The 17,743-nt window shown below is 46.8% G+C and overlaps 1 protein-coding gene across 1 annotated transcript; it reads right to left on the minus strand.

Moving 5' to 3' along the window:
• Nucleotides 1-1,499: 1,499 nt before the first annotated feature.
• axin2 (axin 2 (conductin, axil)) lies at nt 1,500-16,833 on the minus strand. The gene is made up of 11 exons (XM_063470631.1): nt 16,503-16,833; nt 14,263-15,195; nt 12,410-12,541; nt 10,158-10,260; nt 8,174-8,314; nt 7,554-8,086; nt 7,286-7,462; nt 6,979-7,194; nt 6,737-6,865; nt 5,886-6,044; nt 1,500-3,136 (listed from the first exon to the last, which is right to left on the minus strand). Exons 2-11 carry the CDS (start codon nt 15,069-15,071, stop codon nt 3,010-3,012), a joined length of 2,526 nt encoding a protein of 841 aa, XP_063326701.1. The 5' UTR covers nt 15,072-15,195; nt 16,503-16,833; the 3' UTR covers nt 1,500-3,009.
• Between the last annotated feature and the right edge of the window lie 910 nt (nt 16,834-17,743).

The raw sequence follows: 17,743 nt of genomic DNA on the forward strand, positions 1-17,743 counted from the left end.
GGACGTAGTCTAAGAGAGCTGTGTGTAAACGAATGCCTTCAAACCTCGATGAACTGAAGCAACACTGTAAAGAAGAGTGGTCAAAAATCCCTCCACAACAATGTGAGAGACTACTCCAAGTTATTGCCGCTAATGGTGGTTGTACAAGCTACTGAATTGCCATTTAGCTTAATTATTGTTAAACAAATAATGACACAGTGTAGCAAGTAATGTCATTTGAAGCTGTATTTACCTCATTTTAAAACTTCCTGAGAATTTTTATGTCCTCATACCTAAAACCTTCAAACTGAAAAAAGAATACTTTTTTTTTTTTTTACCATGACTGCATGTAGCCAGACCTCTTTCACATGAAACAGTAGATAAACACAGGTGGTACTAATCACTTAGATTAAGGCTATATTAAACAAAACCTTCATTAATGTCATTAGTAACACCTGTGTTTACCTCATTTTTAATGTTAAAAAACCCCCAAAAACCCACACACATATGCTGAATTAGCTTCACCACTCCTACTCACTGTTGCATCAACTGTGTTCACCCATAGTTGCTAATTGTTTAGAAAATGATGGTGCTGAAAAACTTCTTAAAAACACTGCATATGCACAGTAGTCTGGAGTTAGATGGGAAATCACGGGGGCGTAAAACCAGTCTATGAGAATCTATGAGCACATCAGGGGAAAAAAAGCCTTCACACGTGCACGGCACAGTCATATCCGACTCTTTGCAGTCTTTAATGCCCCACCGCTGCAGTGCAAAGTCCATGTAATATCTGATCGTGCCGCTGAATCCACAGCGAGCGAGCGGACATCATGTGTCCCGCCTCCTGGACTCACTTAACCAAACATACCTTTTTCCAGTAAATAAGATTATTTTTTACCGTTCAGTTCAGAGACACAAAGTTGATGTAGCCCATCAGACGGTCTTGGGATTCTCTGTTGGACTACATGAGTAACCTTTACTCAAACAGCATTATGTTTGAGAGTTCTCATCCCTCTGCCCTAATTGGGACTGAGCAAAAGTGCACGTTATACCCTCACACGCAGTTCATAAAGTGCCACAGGAGGCCAAACATTTTACCATGTAAATAGCTGGCTAAAATGTACTTATGACATATATTTGCCAAATGTCTCATTAACACGCACTTAGCTCTCCCGGTCTCTGTCTGCTTCTTCCCTTAAAACACACAGAGGCTCTAGTGGCCAAATTAATGCTGCATGTTTTAATTTCCAACAGGGAGTACATTAAGAGCTGATAATGGATGCAAATTTCTCACCGGATCCAATGAGTTTTACTCTGCGCAGCAGGGGTGTGTGTATGTGTGTGGTGAAGCTGCTTCTAAACACAAGCACACCAGACGCGCCACCATCCTAATATCCCAATTAGAGCTAGCAAAGTCCAATCAAAACTCTCTTTCCCTCACACACTCACACTCACACACAGAAACCAGAGGAAGCAATTTGCTAATTTGAAAAATAGAACATTTTATTAAAGGCTACATCTCTTCATAATTACAATAATTAAAGTACCGAGGCATCTTTTCAACTGAGCTCTATAGAACGCATAATTTACAGTTTACAAGAAGAACCAAGGAAGCCATGAAAAATACCATAAAACATAAACATGATGATACTAAAAGGCATAAAAATATCTTTTCAACATAAGGCCCCTTGTAAAAACCAAGGGAGTAACAGGACCCTGAAAACTGGGTGAAAAACATGGCAAGAATCCATGTAGGCACAGCTACTGTACTCAAATAAAGACACTATGAACATAGTGTGTATATATATATATAGATATATATATAGATATATATCACCACCATCATTAGCATCTGCAGCTCATAGTGCAGGCTTAAAATACTCTCAGTCACGCACACACACACACTCACTCACTAACAGGTAAGCACATAGGGGAACACATTATAGAACTTTTTCTTGGTAAATATGAATATGGTGTAAACACATTTTGGGGACTCAAAGACCTGTTCAGGGCAGTTTCCTCCTCGTAAATATATAGGCTATTTGTGCGATGCCTGCGCCGCTGAAACAAAGGCACTAAGACGTGACAGATCAAGGCTAGCTGGGCACAGTCCCAGAGTATGGAATTAAACATTAATAGCATTTTTTTCTTTTTTTGTTTTAAATTCCATAGCACACTGAAGGCCCCCCCACCCCTAAGAGCAGACGGGGACACATCCACAAATAGCACTGCAGTAGTAAATATATTATCGAACTTTTAAGTGATAAGAGAGCCATTCTCAAAGCTTCAGCAGTAAGCTCTCCGGACAGGAGAGCGGAGATGTCCCGGAGTGGGAGTGGAGTTCTTGAAGAGGTATTGTTGATGTTTACAGTTCAATATGAGGGGCTGAAAAGGAATAAAAACCTTTGCTTGAGAACTGATGCTCAGAAGGAGAGGGTTGGGTGGAGTAGGGTGGGGCGTTCACAGATGTGGATAATTTGAGAAGTTTGTCCAACTCCAAGCAGCTTGTCCATGGAAGTAGAAGAAGGATAGGATTTGGGAAAGGGGTATTTCCAATAAATAGCTATAGAAATCTTTACACAGCAATACGAGCATCACAATACAATGCAATGTACATGTATATCTGCGTATACATATTAGTAATGCGCTAGTGAGCAACTATAGGCAGACACTGGCACGGGGAGGGTTCAAGTAGGCTCTCAGTTTCAAATTAAACCCACAGCGCCCTGCTTCTTTGACAAGTGGTCATTCACCTAGAGTCTCTAGATATTCCTCTTTTGGAAAGTTTTGAGCCCAGCAGCATAAAGTCCACGTTTTCTTCACTTCTAGATGAGCTTTTCACTTGATAGTCCGGTAATGTGGATATCTTGTCCCGCTTCCAGTCCGCCTGCCCAAAAATCGGCGTTCCTTCAACAACATCTCCAGTCCTTCAAGTCTTAGCTTAAAACACACACACACACACGCTGCGTACATGTGTGAGAGCACATGAAGGAGGGCATCCGCAGAGTTATTGATCAACTCCGGCAGCGCTCACTCCATCCTCTCCACCTTTCCCAAGATCTTCCCCTCGTAGGTGGGGAGCAGGGAGCAGTCGTCGGACACCTCCTCGAACACGGCGCCACACTCGAACTCGTCGCTGGCCTTCTTGAAGTAGTACCTGTGACCGAGAGATGAAAGTGTTAACACAAAATACTTCTCCCTTTGATTCAAGATACTTTAAAGCTCATAAACAAAAAGTCCAAAGAAAAATAAGAAAGAAAAAGAAAACCTGATAAGTCAAACACTCCCCTTTGAAACATAAAGTTTCATTTCTACTATCTGCAGCCGAGCCACTGAGTACACAATCAGCCAAGCCTGCTGATACCAGGGCAGGGTGGAACCTGCTGCTGACAACACTTGGTTTTAAACAGCAGGCTTCCTCTCTCCACATCCCTCCCTCCACTTGTTCTCTTTTACTTTTTCTCCCGTTCCTTCTCTTCTCTTCCCCCCGTTGTGTTGCTGTGAGTTTTGCCCTGGCTAACAGGGGCCAATTAGACCCGTGTGCAAATGAAGGGGTCCTTTGACAAAGGCTGAAATTTTGGGTGCCTGCAAGTCTGCCTGTCATTACCCCTGACTCCTACACACCCGCTCGTGCACAGGGCTTTCACTCACTCCTCATCCCCGGTTCATTATTACAGGGACAAAGAAAAGAGACAAAGTAGAGGGGGAGGAGGAGGAGGAGAACGAGCAAGCAGTATGCCGTGTGTCCTTCCTCGCCCGTGTTGACAGTGTGAGCGCTTACTGAGACCTATAGGAAGGGCAGCTGACTTTTGTGTATGTGTGCAGAAGAAGCAAACTCAGGAGGGGCTTCTCGTCAGCCATGACTTCACTGGGCCATAATGATGTAACCCCCCCCCCCAGTCCTTATTTTAGAGGAAGAGAAATCAGCAGGGGTGGGTTGGTTAACCGGGACTCAAAATCCACTCATTAACTATGTAATGGAAAAATTCCTCGATCTGCTCGGTGTGTGGTGACTGGAATGCGGGCATGTTTACGAGCATTTTTTGTTGTTGTTCTTTGTTTTTAAGACATGCAACACTTATAAAACCAGAACTGCAGCATTGCAGAGGTGCACAAGCGTGCACGTGTGCTAATTAACACGAGGGTAATCACTAATAAAGGGCAACGACACAGGGTGTGAAATAAAGCGACCTCCTTTTAGGAAAACAAAGTGAGTAAATAAGATAAAGCGCGCCGATCAGATGAAATCAAAGAGCGAAGGACACGCCTGATAACTGTTCCCTCCTTGGAGAGGAAGAAAGAAAAGTCGAGCCCTCCTACTTTAAAAAAAAAACAAAATCTTCAAAGAGCTATGATCGCCCTCTTTTTTTTTTCTTGCTAAGAGAGACAGACAGAGACACAGAGAGCCTGAATTTCCACTGGAACATGTTTTATGTGGCTGGATCTGCCTCCCCTCCCCTTCTCCCTCCGTTTGCACTGACATCTGGCACCAATATCGTCTGGCAGGGCCGAGCAGTACTGTTCTTTGTTGAACCGCTGCCATGTTGAAATGACCCAACTCCACACATTCTCTGGCTGCTATTAAAGCGCCGTGCAGCTCTCTTTCCAAAAAATGTGGATGGTATGACAGAAGAACTGAGACTGTGAGCCAGAGAGAAAAGAAGAGTAAGTAAGGGGTGTAAGGAGGGGTGGGGGCAAACAGACAGATGTGGAGAACTCGGCGCTAAGTGCTTGTCACATTTGTTGATCTGAAAATGTTGTGGACATCTGGACAGGAAGAGGTTTTGCTAAGTTCTTTTGCTTTTTCTTCTCTCCCCCCCATCACCAGTTTGATACCTGTAATTATTAACACAATACTTGGGCCGTGCTTATCTTGGAGACCGTGGCAGTCTAAACAATAAATGTTTGATCTTTTTTCCCCCCTTTAATGCCCACTGGAAAGAAACAATCAAATTAAATCTCTCTCCACAAACACACATCGAAGCCGAGCGGCCTCGGTGAAGGCCCCGTAGCAGAGCAAACAAGCGGATCTGGCATTTAACTATATGCCTTTCAAAAATATCCATAAAATGATTACAACATGTGTAAACACTGTGCGCGTTCAACGCAAAGCACATTAATGCGCGCGCGGGTACACGCACGCACGCGCGCGCACACACACACACACACACACACACACACACACACACACACACACACACACACACACACACACACACACACACACACACAAGACCCCAGAGCAGGAAAAAAAGAGGCCCTGATAGCATCAGTGAAGAATTTGCACGCTGGCCATTTGTGTGAGTCTTTGTTGGTTGAAATGAAAGGGGCTGGGGCTTCAAAGCCATGTGTATTAAGTGTGCCTTAGCATGGAAATCAATACCAGATGGGACCCAAAAATCGCTCCAGTTCAAACTCTCCCACTAACCCCTGCACCACCCTCCCTCCCTCCTCTTGTCCCTTCCTTTTCACTGCACCCCTCGCACCAAACGCACACTTATCCCGAGGCCTGCCTGAGTGCAGACACCAATGGAAACAAACGCTGATATCAGTCCTTGACGTAGTCACGGAGACAGTATTTCAGGTTTTTATTCTTGCAGGTGCTGACCGCCATTCAGAATTTTACCACTAGAGAAGGTAGTAGGGTTTATGTCTCCATCATTCTGATTGGTCACTGCGTCTAAAATGCCCTCAGTAATGTTGGACATGAAGATACTCCCACACCTTAGAAATCAAATGATCCCACTGTAAACTTTGTCTACAAGTCAGCACAAAGACTGTTTTATATCAAGGCCAATGAACTAATCCCAGTTCATAAAAAGTTAACTGTATTTAGGTCACTAAAGCTGCTTCACTACTGTAAAACTTTAAAACTGATCTGTATATTTTAATGTGCCTGCACACACCTGTAGTTGCCCTTCTTGCGGAGCTGCTCTTTGAAGTGACCCAATGTCAGACTGTGGCTCTTCATGGTCCTCCGATAAGGAATCTCCTCACCGCAGAAGAAGTACGTCACCACTGTCTCCCCGCTGCTCACCGCGTGGCTTCCTGAACCCTTTTTACACCTGCCGGGAAACAAAAGACGGAGAGGAAGGGTGTCAGAAGCAGCGAGCGCTTTCGCTATACCAGACAACATCTCGACAAAAGAGAAATAAGAAGTTCTCCAACAAGCAATCTACTAAATTTTTTCCACAACAGACCAGAAATACAGTAACTAAGAGCATCCTGAGTGACGGAGTGACCCAGTGCCGTCTATAAGTTTGTGCTTGTGTGTGCACGGTTATCAATTCCCCTTCAGCTACGTCCAAGGCTTTGTAGGCCCGCTTCAGAGGAACCCTCCCTTTGCTAAGCTCTGCTCGCCCCAACCTAGTGCCAGCTCACTGAAGGACAGCCAATAAAAATGATACAGATATATGAAAAGGGATGTCTCGGTCAGGTGGTGCAGTGACTGCACACACACACAGACACACGCTCTCCATGCACAGCACAAATGCACACGATTCATGCAGACGTAAGAGGCAGTGCTAGGTGTACAAAGCTTTAAATAAGTGAGTGTCTGTGGGGGTGTAATGTGTTTGGTGTGTAGCTTAGCTGCTTCTCATCTATCTGCGTGCAAGCAAGTGGTGTGGGTGACAAGTGGGAAGAGTTAAAAAGGGTCAAAGTACACTTGGAAGTTGGAGGCTAGAGCTGAGAGGAGGAGGAAGAGGAGCAGAAAGGAGGAGAGGAGAGGGAGGGCAGGACTGTAGAGGCATCGTACTCTTCTGATTGGAGACTGGTCGTGGGGACGCCAGCGGGGCTGGGACTGACGAGCGGCAGGGGGACAGACGCCCCGTCCTGAACAGGCATGAGGTGGGTTTTCTCTCGCTGAAGGCTGGACACTGAATGCCTGGGAAGAGAAATGAAATAAGACTTGAGTTTAAAAAGCACATCTGGAATAGTTTGAAGTTATAACCAAGAGCGTTACTTAATAATAATCTGCTCTTTGAAGTCTGTGTGTACCTTTGCTTGGTGGGCTTGGTGGATACCTCCTCCAGTCTGCGGCAGGCCTCCTCCAGCTGCGCCAAAGTGTTGGGAGGAGGGAGCGGAGGCATAGCTGGGTCTTGGATGAATGGCTGGGCCGGCTGGTGACCACGTAGGTGGCCGCAGCTTCCACCCCCGCCCCACGTGTGTGTCTGAGTAGATGAGCCTCCAAAGGATTTCTTGGTGCTCTGGGTACTGAGAGGGAGACGGGGAAATTTGACTTTAACAACATGAAATGGTGTCCCCAACACTCACACAGATACTCCTAGTATTAGCCTCCACTCACCTGTGAGACTTGTGTCTGCCCTGTCGTTTACTTTCCAGGATCCACTGCAGCACATTCTGGGTGGGATCTGCTGTGTCAGTGGGCAGCTGTAAGGGTCCACAGTCCTCCATGCACCTCTCCGCTACTCCATCCTCAGCCCCTGAGCGACACACCCGTCTCGATAGAGAGCTTGAACGCCTGGAAGAGTAATTGCACTGCTTATTTTAAACACTGACAAAAAAGAAAAAACAAATGGGAGACAAATATGAAACAAGTGCTTGGGACTGACCCCATGCTGTTGTCTGTGGTGATGGCCCCACACATCTCTCTGCCTAGGCTGCGGCTGCGCTGGTACGGCTGACAGGGCTGGCACTCGCTGCTGCCGGAGCACACGCTGTGCACCCTGAGGGCTGCCTCCCTTTCGATCTGCTCTTTAGACTTCGGACCAGCGTGATGGTGGATGTAGTGGTGGTGGATGTGTTTCGTGCTCTGCCTGCTTACGAGGGTTCTGTTGGGACCCAGGGACAGGGTAATAGCCCCTTGGTCGGGACTGGATACAGACGAACTGGAGGGCCCAGTTCTCACCGGGCCCTTGACGCTGAAGCCAGCGCGCGTGAAAGGCCGGTGTTCTGGCGAGCTGGATCGAGGGGAATGCCGGATCACGGCCGGGGACTGGCACCCGGGGGTCTTCAGGACGCGGGAAAGGTGTTCGTCCAGGATGGCCTGGGGGTCCTCGTCAGAGGAGCCAGAGAGGAGGGGTAAGGAGTGGGGTGAGAGCGCAGGAGCACTTCCCATGATCTCGGCATCTTCTCTTTCCTCCTCCTGATAAAAACAAGGCAAACTAAGTCAAGGCCAGAACAAAACATCTTCATCTTTTATTTCTTCAGTAAGAACCAGAGTCACACAAACCTCCTGAATCTGCTGCAGCCTCTCCTCCAACGTGTTCATGGTTTCCTGCTGCCTCTTCAGGTTCTCCAGGCGGGCGATGAGCTGGGCTGCAAACTGTGCTGGCTCCATTGGTATCATCTCTTTGGGTGGATGGCGAGTACGCTGTAGAGGAGATATATAAAAAAAGAAGATATATAAGAAACTGCAAGACTCATGCCATCCCTCCATTACTATAGCACTTCACATCATCTATAGCATTCATTTCCCACTAAAGGCAGTTCTGATCAGGGCACTCGCACTGGCACCTATGGCAACAGGGCTGTTTTCAGGGGTTGGCAGGCCTGGTGCATGGTCATGCTGGGCCAGGGCCTCGGCTGGTTCCTTCTGTCATCATCAGCAGGCCTCTTTAAAGTCAGCTCACTTCAAAGCCTTCCTCGTCAAATATCAAACACTCAGTGGGGGGAGAATAGAGCGGCTGAGGGAGGGATGGAGGGATAGATTGATGGGAAGCAGTGGCTTTACATCTAGAAATAAAAGCCACATATCGACAGGGGGTGGAAGAGAACTCCAGGGAGGAAAAGGATGAGGGATTAAAAAAAAGAAAAAGAAACTGGGAGAAGTTGAAATGTGTGTGGGAGAAAAATGAAGAGAGGGAAGGACTGAAGGAAAGAGATAAAGGTGCCAGAAAAACAGGATGGGAGATCAGAAAGGTTGAGGTAATTTAGCCCCACCCCCACACGCTGGGCATCTTTAACGTACAGTAAAGTGACAGCACGAGATGGGGTGCATACGCACGCATCTTAAATTATTTTTGCAGTTGGGTTTTCTTGATTTCCCCCCCCCCCCCAATTTCTCATAAGCCTTTGTAGTCGGGATAAAGGGGAGAAAAAAGTGAGAAAAAGAGGAGCTGTCTGATGGTGCCTGGAGCTGGTGCACCATGGGAATGGCAGCCATCGCCAAAAATCAGACGGGAAACAAAAACAAGAATAAAAGCCAAAAAAGAAGAAAATAAAGCAAAAGGGGGAGAGTGAGTGAAAGCGGCAAGATCCAACAGCAACAGTTACTGCATACCTCATAATGTGGAAAAAAAAAGGGAGTTACTTTAAGTTTGTTTTAACAAGCTGCTTCTGTTACAGCTACTACTGCAAGTTGTGCCCCCCCCCCACCGCCTTCGATTCGGACTTTTTTTTCTCTCAACATGAAGTTAGCTTCTCTTAAGCCTTAAGCTACAAACTCCCCTCTGACCTGTTGAGAGCTCACATGACATGCTCAAACTCTTCCCCTTAGATCCTTCACTTTTAGGGGAGGGGGCTAGCTGAGCATTTGTGTTTCTGTATGTGTGTGTGTGTGCTGGGGGTTGGAAGGGTGGCGGGGCTGTGAAAAAAAGGAAAAAAAAAGGGGGCCAGCTCTGCTGGAAGTTGTCACTTCCCTGTGCGTTTGTTCCATTCATCCGTGGATCAAAGCGCCGCGTGTGCGTGAATGTGCGTGCGTGTGAATGTGTCTGAGTATCTTTGTGTTGTTGTTGAGGAACCGGGCTGATTTCAGAGCCCTCGGGATAAAGCGGCAGAGATCTTCCTCATCTCTCCCTGTTCTCCATATTTACACCATCGGTGGGGAAGAAAAACCCTGGTGTGTTCCGAGCGCTGCGGCGATAAACAGCTTAGAGACCCCCCCCCCCGTCTCTCGCAGACTTCAAGGAACCCTAATGGGGGTGTAGGTGACACCAAAGGTAGGGAGCGGGGTTGTGTTTGCATGCGAGCTTATGTGAATGTGTGTGTATGTGTGTGTGCGAGAGAGAGAGTGGGAGGCTGGGTCTTTGACGTTACTCTTTAGATCTTTGCTGGCGTTGTTGAATTGAAGATGCCAAATACAGTTTGTGCGATACTATTCATAGAACCCAGAGAGACCCGAACACAGGGTGGTATGGAGACTTCTGAGCATGTGTATGTGAAGTTATGCATGTACGTATGCACGTGTGTGTGTCTGTGTGCGTTTGTGTACTTACAGGAAAAGCAGGCAGCGAGACTTGGCTGTTCATCCTCATGTTGCGCTGCATCTCCCTCTGTAGCTGCTTCTTGGAGCCCAGTTTATATGGAGGGATGCCATCTCTGGGGAGGGGGAGAGGGGGTGCGCAGACAGACCACAAAGGTCAATTACCCAATCGGATACATCATTAAAGACCAAACAGACATTCAGGAAGAAGCTTGTTAGCCAAATGGGCAGATCAAACACAGTTCAGGCAAGAACAAATCTAATTTATTAATTCTCCAATTCATTTAGCTTTTCATGTTTCAGGCTTAATCTGAGAACAAAAAGGCTACTCAGAGGTAAATTATGACAGCATTTCCGCCTCCGAGCGGCTCGGGTTACGCTGCAATGAGTGAGGTTTTATTTGCCCTAGAAACGACACTCATTTTCAGGGCTGGCTCCAGCACAACACTGGGCACCCTGCTGGTCATTTCCTTTCACCAGCATACACACAAATGCACACTGCAGTTACTGTGCTCCGCTTTACGGGCCAAAAGTAGCGTCAGCATTAGCATCTCCCTCCTGACTTTTATGGTAAGCTGAGGACACAGTTAGCATTAGCTACTCATTATACTTTTTCAAAGAGTTACTGTAGGATAGGACCCAAGGGTGCAGGTAACCTGGTTAAATCTGAGGGGATGAAGGGCTGACTGACTCAAAAAAAAAAAAAAAAAAGAGGGAATCAAACAACAAACAGCAGAGCTTCAAACCGAAGCACTTGACATTGTAAAACAATCTCTTTCCTTCCATGCTAAACAGCAGTTTCCTGGTGACCTAGCCTAACTGAGAAGCACTTTTCCACTTTTGCTTTGAAATGCCACAGTCATGCGCATAAGCAACCACCCCTCCCTCCCCTCCCCAATCTTCATTTGGCAAGCGCTGCTGCAGCCAGCCTCTGATCTCCGCACATCAAAAGGCTGGTTTGTAAGATAAGGTAATGTTTGAAGTCTGCGCAGCTGCATTCCCCAGCGTCCAAGCAAATCCATAAATAAGATATAAGCAAAAATCCCCCCTCCGCTACTCTCTTTCTCTTCCCACCCAACCGCCTCCTCCCCCGTTGCGTTTTCCCTTTTCTCTCTTTTTTTCTCCTCTTTATCTGTAAATGAAATTCAAATGTTTATGGGTCTTTTTTTAACTGACCTAAAGCGGCGAGGCAGATATTCAGATCAAGGCCAGAACGGGCAGAAAATGAGGTGGAGAAGCTGCGTCCCTGTGGCCAGGGCTTTGTCACTGGCTCTGGGCAAAGTACAGCGGAACAGGGCAATATAGGCCTCGGTCTCTTTGAAGCCATGCTGTGTAGTGATATGCCAGAACAGAGGACATCCCATTGTAAAAAAAGAAAAAAGAAAAAAAAAGCCTTTATAGCTGCCATACTTATGTGTAACCCAGCCCCATTAATTCAGCTGAACAACCATGTGTCAGCCTTTGAGTTTCATTAGCTTGGTCATAGTTACTGCATCCATCCATGCCTCGACAACCCCGCCTGCCTCCCAGGTGACTCGAGGTAAAGAGCAACTTGTTGCACCAACTTTTCTTTTTGCTTTGCGTCCAAAAGCCAGCTGACTAAAGCACATCTGGCCTTGAGCTGTGCACCACGCAATGACTTCATAGCACCTTGTCACTTGAGAGACACGTGATTACGCCAAGCAATCCTTTAGAAGAACGAGCGCCAAAGCACGTACACAGATAAGCGCAAACCACATGTACAACATGGGCGACTGATTTGTAAGTTCCTTGATAAGTGATCAATCAGAGCTAATTTAGACAAATGTCAACTTTTAAAAATGAGGTTTTCTTGATTTTCTTCACCGCAACAAGCATCTTGATGACAGTAGAGAAGAAAAACTCCCTAATAACAGGAAAAGAGAGCCCCAGCAGGGCAAGACTCAGCAAGAGACTAATCAGAAAGTGTAACAAGCAAATCAGCTGACATCAAAACACTGCACATATCCAGAGTTACTATACTCATTCCTTCTAATTGACTCAAAGTCTTCCTGCATATACACTCCAGTGGCAAAGGCAAAAGTGTGTTATGATGGAGCTTAGCATTAATCTAGACCACGTCCTGGCTACTGGAGTGCATCTTTTGTTGTTTTTTAAGGTGCCACAATCCATCAGTGGCAAGCTATTCTTCCAGTATGGCTACAGCTTCAAACAGAAAGCTCTTTGGGATTTGCTCTCATTTTTGCACACACACACATAACGCATGTTTGGATAATATTCACTTACACACTGCTGTCAGTCACGGACATGGCGTCATCAGTCAAGGCGTCACTGGAAACCTCGCTGTCATTCGTGCTGCTTACAGGAGCGAAAGAGCCTGAATGGCAGGGGTTGAGTGAGTCTCCTCTCTTGTATGACCTGAGAAGTTTCCAACAAAAATCAGATTAATATGAATCAATATCCAACAGGTGGGTACAATTCATTGCGTTTCTGTCATTTTGAGAAGGTGACATCAAAACAAGCTGCATCTTCTAATGTTTCAGAGGACTATAACTATAACCTCACTCATCTGCTCCCAACAACAACAAATGGATGTGACAGAGCAGTCTGAGGCCTGGGAAAACTTCAGTTTTCTCCTTATTGCTTCTTAAATATCCCATAACTTCTCTTTCCATTTCCCCGGCATACATCTCCCGCTGTGTATGCATTCTTGCCATGGTACAGGAGGAGAGGAAAGGAGGGGGAATGACCCAAAAAAGGAAAAAAGTATGGAGTGGGATGCATGAGAGTGTGTCAGAGAAGGAAACAAAGGGGAGAGGTGGGTTCTTCACGAGGAAGCAGAAACGCAGCATGACTAAAGCTGTAGGCCCCCAGCTCCGGGCTGACCTTCAGAGGGGCTTGCAAAGAGTCAGGTATTTAACACAGCTGGCCTTGCATTCTTCCCTCCCTGCCTCTTTCACCCCCTCATTTATGCTTTCTCCTCCCTCCCTTTCTTTTATGCGTCCCACCACCACCCCTACCCCACCACCTCCTCTCCCTCTGTCCTTCCTTCCTTTCGCTCCCTTTTCCCCTTCCCACCTCCTCCTCCTCCCCACCTTCACTCTCGCTCCAAAAGCATGCCTCGTAGTCCCTATCCCTGAGTTTTCAAAGGAAAAAGATAAAAGTAGAGAAGGCGGGTGGGTTGGGGTGGGGGGAACGCAGCGAAGGAGGGAATCAGAGGAGAATTGACGCAAACAAGAAAAGAGGGAAGAAGAGAGTGAAGAAGGTTTTTTGGTGGGGAGGTGGTGGTGGTGGTGGGTGTTGATTCTGCACAGTAGCTGCTGCCGTTTGTTATGTTTTTTTTTATAAGAGAATCTGAGTCAGATGAGAACAGGTAAGGGGAGAGGAAAGGAGAAAAAAAGGGGAGGGGGAGAAATTAAGAGCACATGTTTTGAATCTGAAAGGGTGACAACAATGGGAGGGCAGAGAAAAGGGAGAGCTGCCAATCCCTGCTGTCCTGAGCAGGTAGCTGTCAGCTTAGCTCAGCCTGTCACTGTAAGTTAGCAACAGGAACATCAGAGGATGCCCCAGAGTTGACACTGCTGTCTTTGCTGTCCTTTAAACTCATGAATCACTTCAATTTATTTGGGATGCAGTCTTAATCTTAAACACCCTCCTTTAAATGCAACGTGGAAAAAAAGAGAAAAAGGCCTAGCAAGCACCCGAATGAGACTACAAAACAGCCACTTCAAAGTGCCATCTATAGCTCTGCTATACATTTATCTCTCTGCCAAAAGCTTGAGGACAGTGTGGTACAAGAGAAGGCATAGCACAGCAATGTCATCATCTATTATTTGCTGGCTGGGGCCAGAGCCAGCGTGCTCTGTGAACTTTTCCTGTGGAAGACGATCCCTCACTCTGCGGAACTATTTCAAAGCCCCGGAAATCCAGGCGAGCGCCAGCAGAGGGCTGCTGCTGCTGCTGCAGAGAGAGGGGGCCAGAGTGAAAGACAGGGAGGGGGTAGGCTGACCAGTTTTCTGCAAACTAATGTGGTGTTGAGAAAAAGCACTTGTACAGGAGAGAAATGCTTGCACGGTTGCCTCTGGTGTGCAACAACAGGTTTACACTTTGCACCAGAAAACAGAGTAAAAGCGCCATACCTGAATCCCCCGTCCATCACCTCCACTGCCCTCAGGGAAATGGGGGCCCTCTGCGCTTTAGCCGAAAGTCCAATAAGTGCTTTAGCTTTCAAATCACAACTCCACTCCTCCTCCTCGTTGAGCGTGGGCAGGTATCCACATACAACTTTCAGGTCCGCCAGCCCGTTCGAGTTGACGTGACTCGGGTTCTCTCCCCCAGTTCTCACGAACTCGAGGTAAATGTCAGAGGTCAGAAACATCTGGTACGCGTTCTCCTCCATGTCGGTCTGGATCTCGGTCTGCGCCTGGTCGAACATGGCAGAGTCTATGTGCTGCTTCTTAATATTATCCCGTATGTAGGTTTTCGTCGCGGGCTTCAGCTGTTTGGCGACAATGCTGTTGTTTTCGATGTAGCGCTTGTAAATTGCTTTGGCGACTCTCTGCGTTTTGGTATCCTTGAGGTCCATCTGCCTGAATCCATTGCAGGCGAACCAAAAGTCTAAAGTGTCCACACATTTTTCTCGCTCCAGGAATGTCCTAAAAAGAAGAGCGCCGTCCTGGTCCCCGAGGAGAGAGTGCAGAGACTTTGTCCACCGGGAAAGCGGGGAATCCGGGGAGGCACTCCCCTCTGGCTCCCCGAGACCATCCTCGTTCCTCCTCGCAGAGGAACCCGGAGAGCCGAGCAGAACGGATTTGGGGGACTCCAGGGGTTTCATTACTGGGAGTTTGCCGGGGTAGCAGGGCGCGTCGCCCTCCTCCCCGGGCACAGGGGGTCGAGGCGCATCTTCGCGGAAACTACTGGCGATATGGTCCATAAGCGCCCGGCTCATGGCTCTGACGGCAGCAAGGAGAGAGCCCGCGTGTGTGCTGTTCCACCTCCTCTGAGCTTCTACTGTAATCTCCTCACTCTCTTATGTCAGCGGGGGGGCTTCTCTCTGGCTGCCCGGCTTCTCTCTGAAACACAAAGTATTGATCTAATCAAAACCAGATCCGCCCCAACTTCAAAGGGGGGCAGAAACGCAGTAAGAGCCTTTTCAGACCCTCGCTGACTTTTACAGAAACTGACAGACTAGTTCAGATTTGGGGGGGAGAGAAAAAAAATCCAGCTGCAGCAGAATTACATAAACAGCACTTCTTCATATCTCAACGAAGGGATATGATTTCTACAGAAGGCGCTGTTGGTTAAATTAAAACATTTAACAAGAGGGGAGGGGGGGGCACCCACCTAAGCGATGTCTGTACTGGATCACCGCCATCCTTTTCGATAACATCACGAGAAGTAGTAATTACATGCATGTCAAAGTGGGTTAAGACCTGAGCGCCAATTAATAAGACATGTACCCTCCCCAACTCCTCTCCCTCCCAATAAAATGCCAAAGCATTACGCACGGACGCCGCTTCCAGATCGTTTTACCCCTACCATCCCTGACACTCTCTCATTTCTCTATATCTCATCTTAAAAAAAAAATACACCAAATCGAGCCACTGCTTCAAGTACCTGTAGGACACCGATGTGGGACAAACTCCAAGTGATGGAAAAACGTGACCGAAATAGTTAATACGGGCAGCAAGGCTGCTGCTTGTGGAGCTTTAGCCTCCACAACTGTTTAAAACATCCCCCAGTTTGTTGCACAGAGGATCGCTACAACGTGTCCCCGAAGCATCAGCTGTAGTTACAGTGTATTAGCGGCTGCTGTGCAACCTTGAACATGTCACTTAGTATCACCGATCCACCGCTCGACTGTTAAACATGTCAAGAGATTAGAAAAAAGAGCTCGTGGCACAGCTACAAGTCAAAAGCTTCCCACAGGATACCGAAAAATGAAAGAAAGAGAATGATAACGCACATTACACCCCCACACACTTATCACATATTTCTTTAACGCTGCGTTTAAAGACGAAACAAGCCCTGGTTTAAAAAATAAATAAATAAACGTCCAGACTCCAAGTGCACCGAAGTCTCTGATCTGTCTGATCTTGTGAGGGGAAGAAAGTCACACGCACACACAAAATATATATATAGAAACGACCACTTACTTCAATATGTAAAAATATAAGTACGAAATATTATCGCAAAGGAAATTTCCGTGAACACGGCACAGAGATGACTCAGTTCCTCCTTGGGCTTTAAAAGTAAGAAAAGCGACCAATCATCCCCCCTCCCCAACCCTCAGAACATTACTTCAAAGGCGAGTCAACAGCACATCAAAGAGAACTCCAATGGGGGCCACTTTGAGGAGGCACACACTCTTGCAACTTACCATCGATCCACGAGTTCTTCAGCTCGAATTAAAACTCCGGGTTTCTTCTTTTTTTCCTTCTCCCTCCACAAATACATACACACACATACAAAAAAATCGCTTATAATCCACAATGCTGGTCTCCTCAGCGCATCCACATACAGTCCGTTCAGGTTCGAGTCGGTTTACAGAGAGAAAAATGCACTCGAGAGAGGAAGAAAAAAATATATATATCGCTTTTCTGCCTCCTCCTTTTCTCCTCCCTATGGTTTCAGGCTGCCATGCCGCACGGTAGATCTCTCCTGTAGGCGACTCCAACACCAACTGAACCGAGAGGCTGGAGCAGCGCACTTCAAAGTGAGGAACCGACTGCCGGGTCCCGGCAGCTGCATAAAAAACAATTGCAACCTCGTGCCTTCAAAAAAAAGAAAAGAAAAGAAAAAAGCGAAACAAGTGGTGGAGACCCCTCAGTTTTGTGCAGTTACTGGTGACGAAATATTGTTTAAAGGCTGCTCGGTTTATTTCCTGACCTTTCCCTCCCCATCTTTTGGCAAGCTTTCCTTAGACCACGAAGTTGTAGCTACAGTGTGAGGACCTTATCAAAGACAGGCAATCTTGAGCCAACTCCCCGAGGCTTTGGAGCGTCAGAAGTAACTGATCTGCCGCCCCAATGGCATTATCGCTACAATCCCTCTGTTGCTACATAAACTTTAAAGACGCGGGCATTTTTTTCCTTTTCTTTTCTTTCATGGGGTTGCACAATAAATGCAACGGCGCGTTTCAAAATAGCACGTGTAATATGGACAAATATGATTTTTTTTTTTTTTTTGGGAGGGCGGGTGGGGGGCAAACATCCTGCAGAGTAATGAAAGTTTCATTGAATCGCTGCAGGATTCAAAGATACTGAAGGGAATTCCCAACAGTGGAAACGTGTGTTTTGACTAAAGGACAGTCACTTTATCATCTCTAGTGCTTATAAAGATACAGTGTGTTGCCATAGGAAAGGAAATCACAGTGCTGTTATCACTCCACAGCTCCTACCAGTGGCTTAGAAGGGCACGTGCATACACAGCAGATTAAAACATCTGCTCACTGTGGATAAGTTCACTGACAGATGTTATCACATCATTTAAGCAGCACAAGAATAAGTCTTCTTTGTACTTCTGACTATGAAGCTCTCTACTCCTTAACTGCAGTGTTGAGATAACACGAAAAGGGGGTTGGAAAGCAGCTCGGGCAGCCAAAATGTCCATCGAGATGGA

Source organism: Pelmatolapia mariae, linkage group LG4 (genome assembly GCF_036321145.2).
Source record: "Pelmatolapia mariae isolate MD_Pm_ZW linkage group LG4, Pm_UMD_F_2, whole genome shotgun sequence".
NCBI lineage: Eukaryota > Metazoa > Chordata > Actinopteri > Cichliformes > Cichlidae > Pelmatolapia > Pelmatolapia mariae.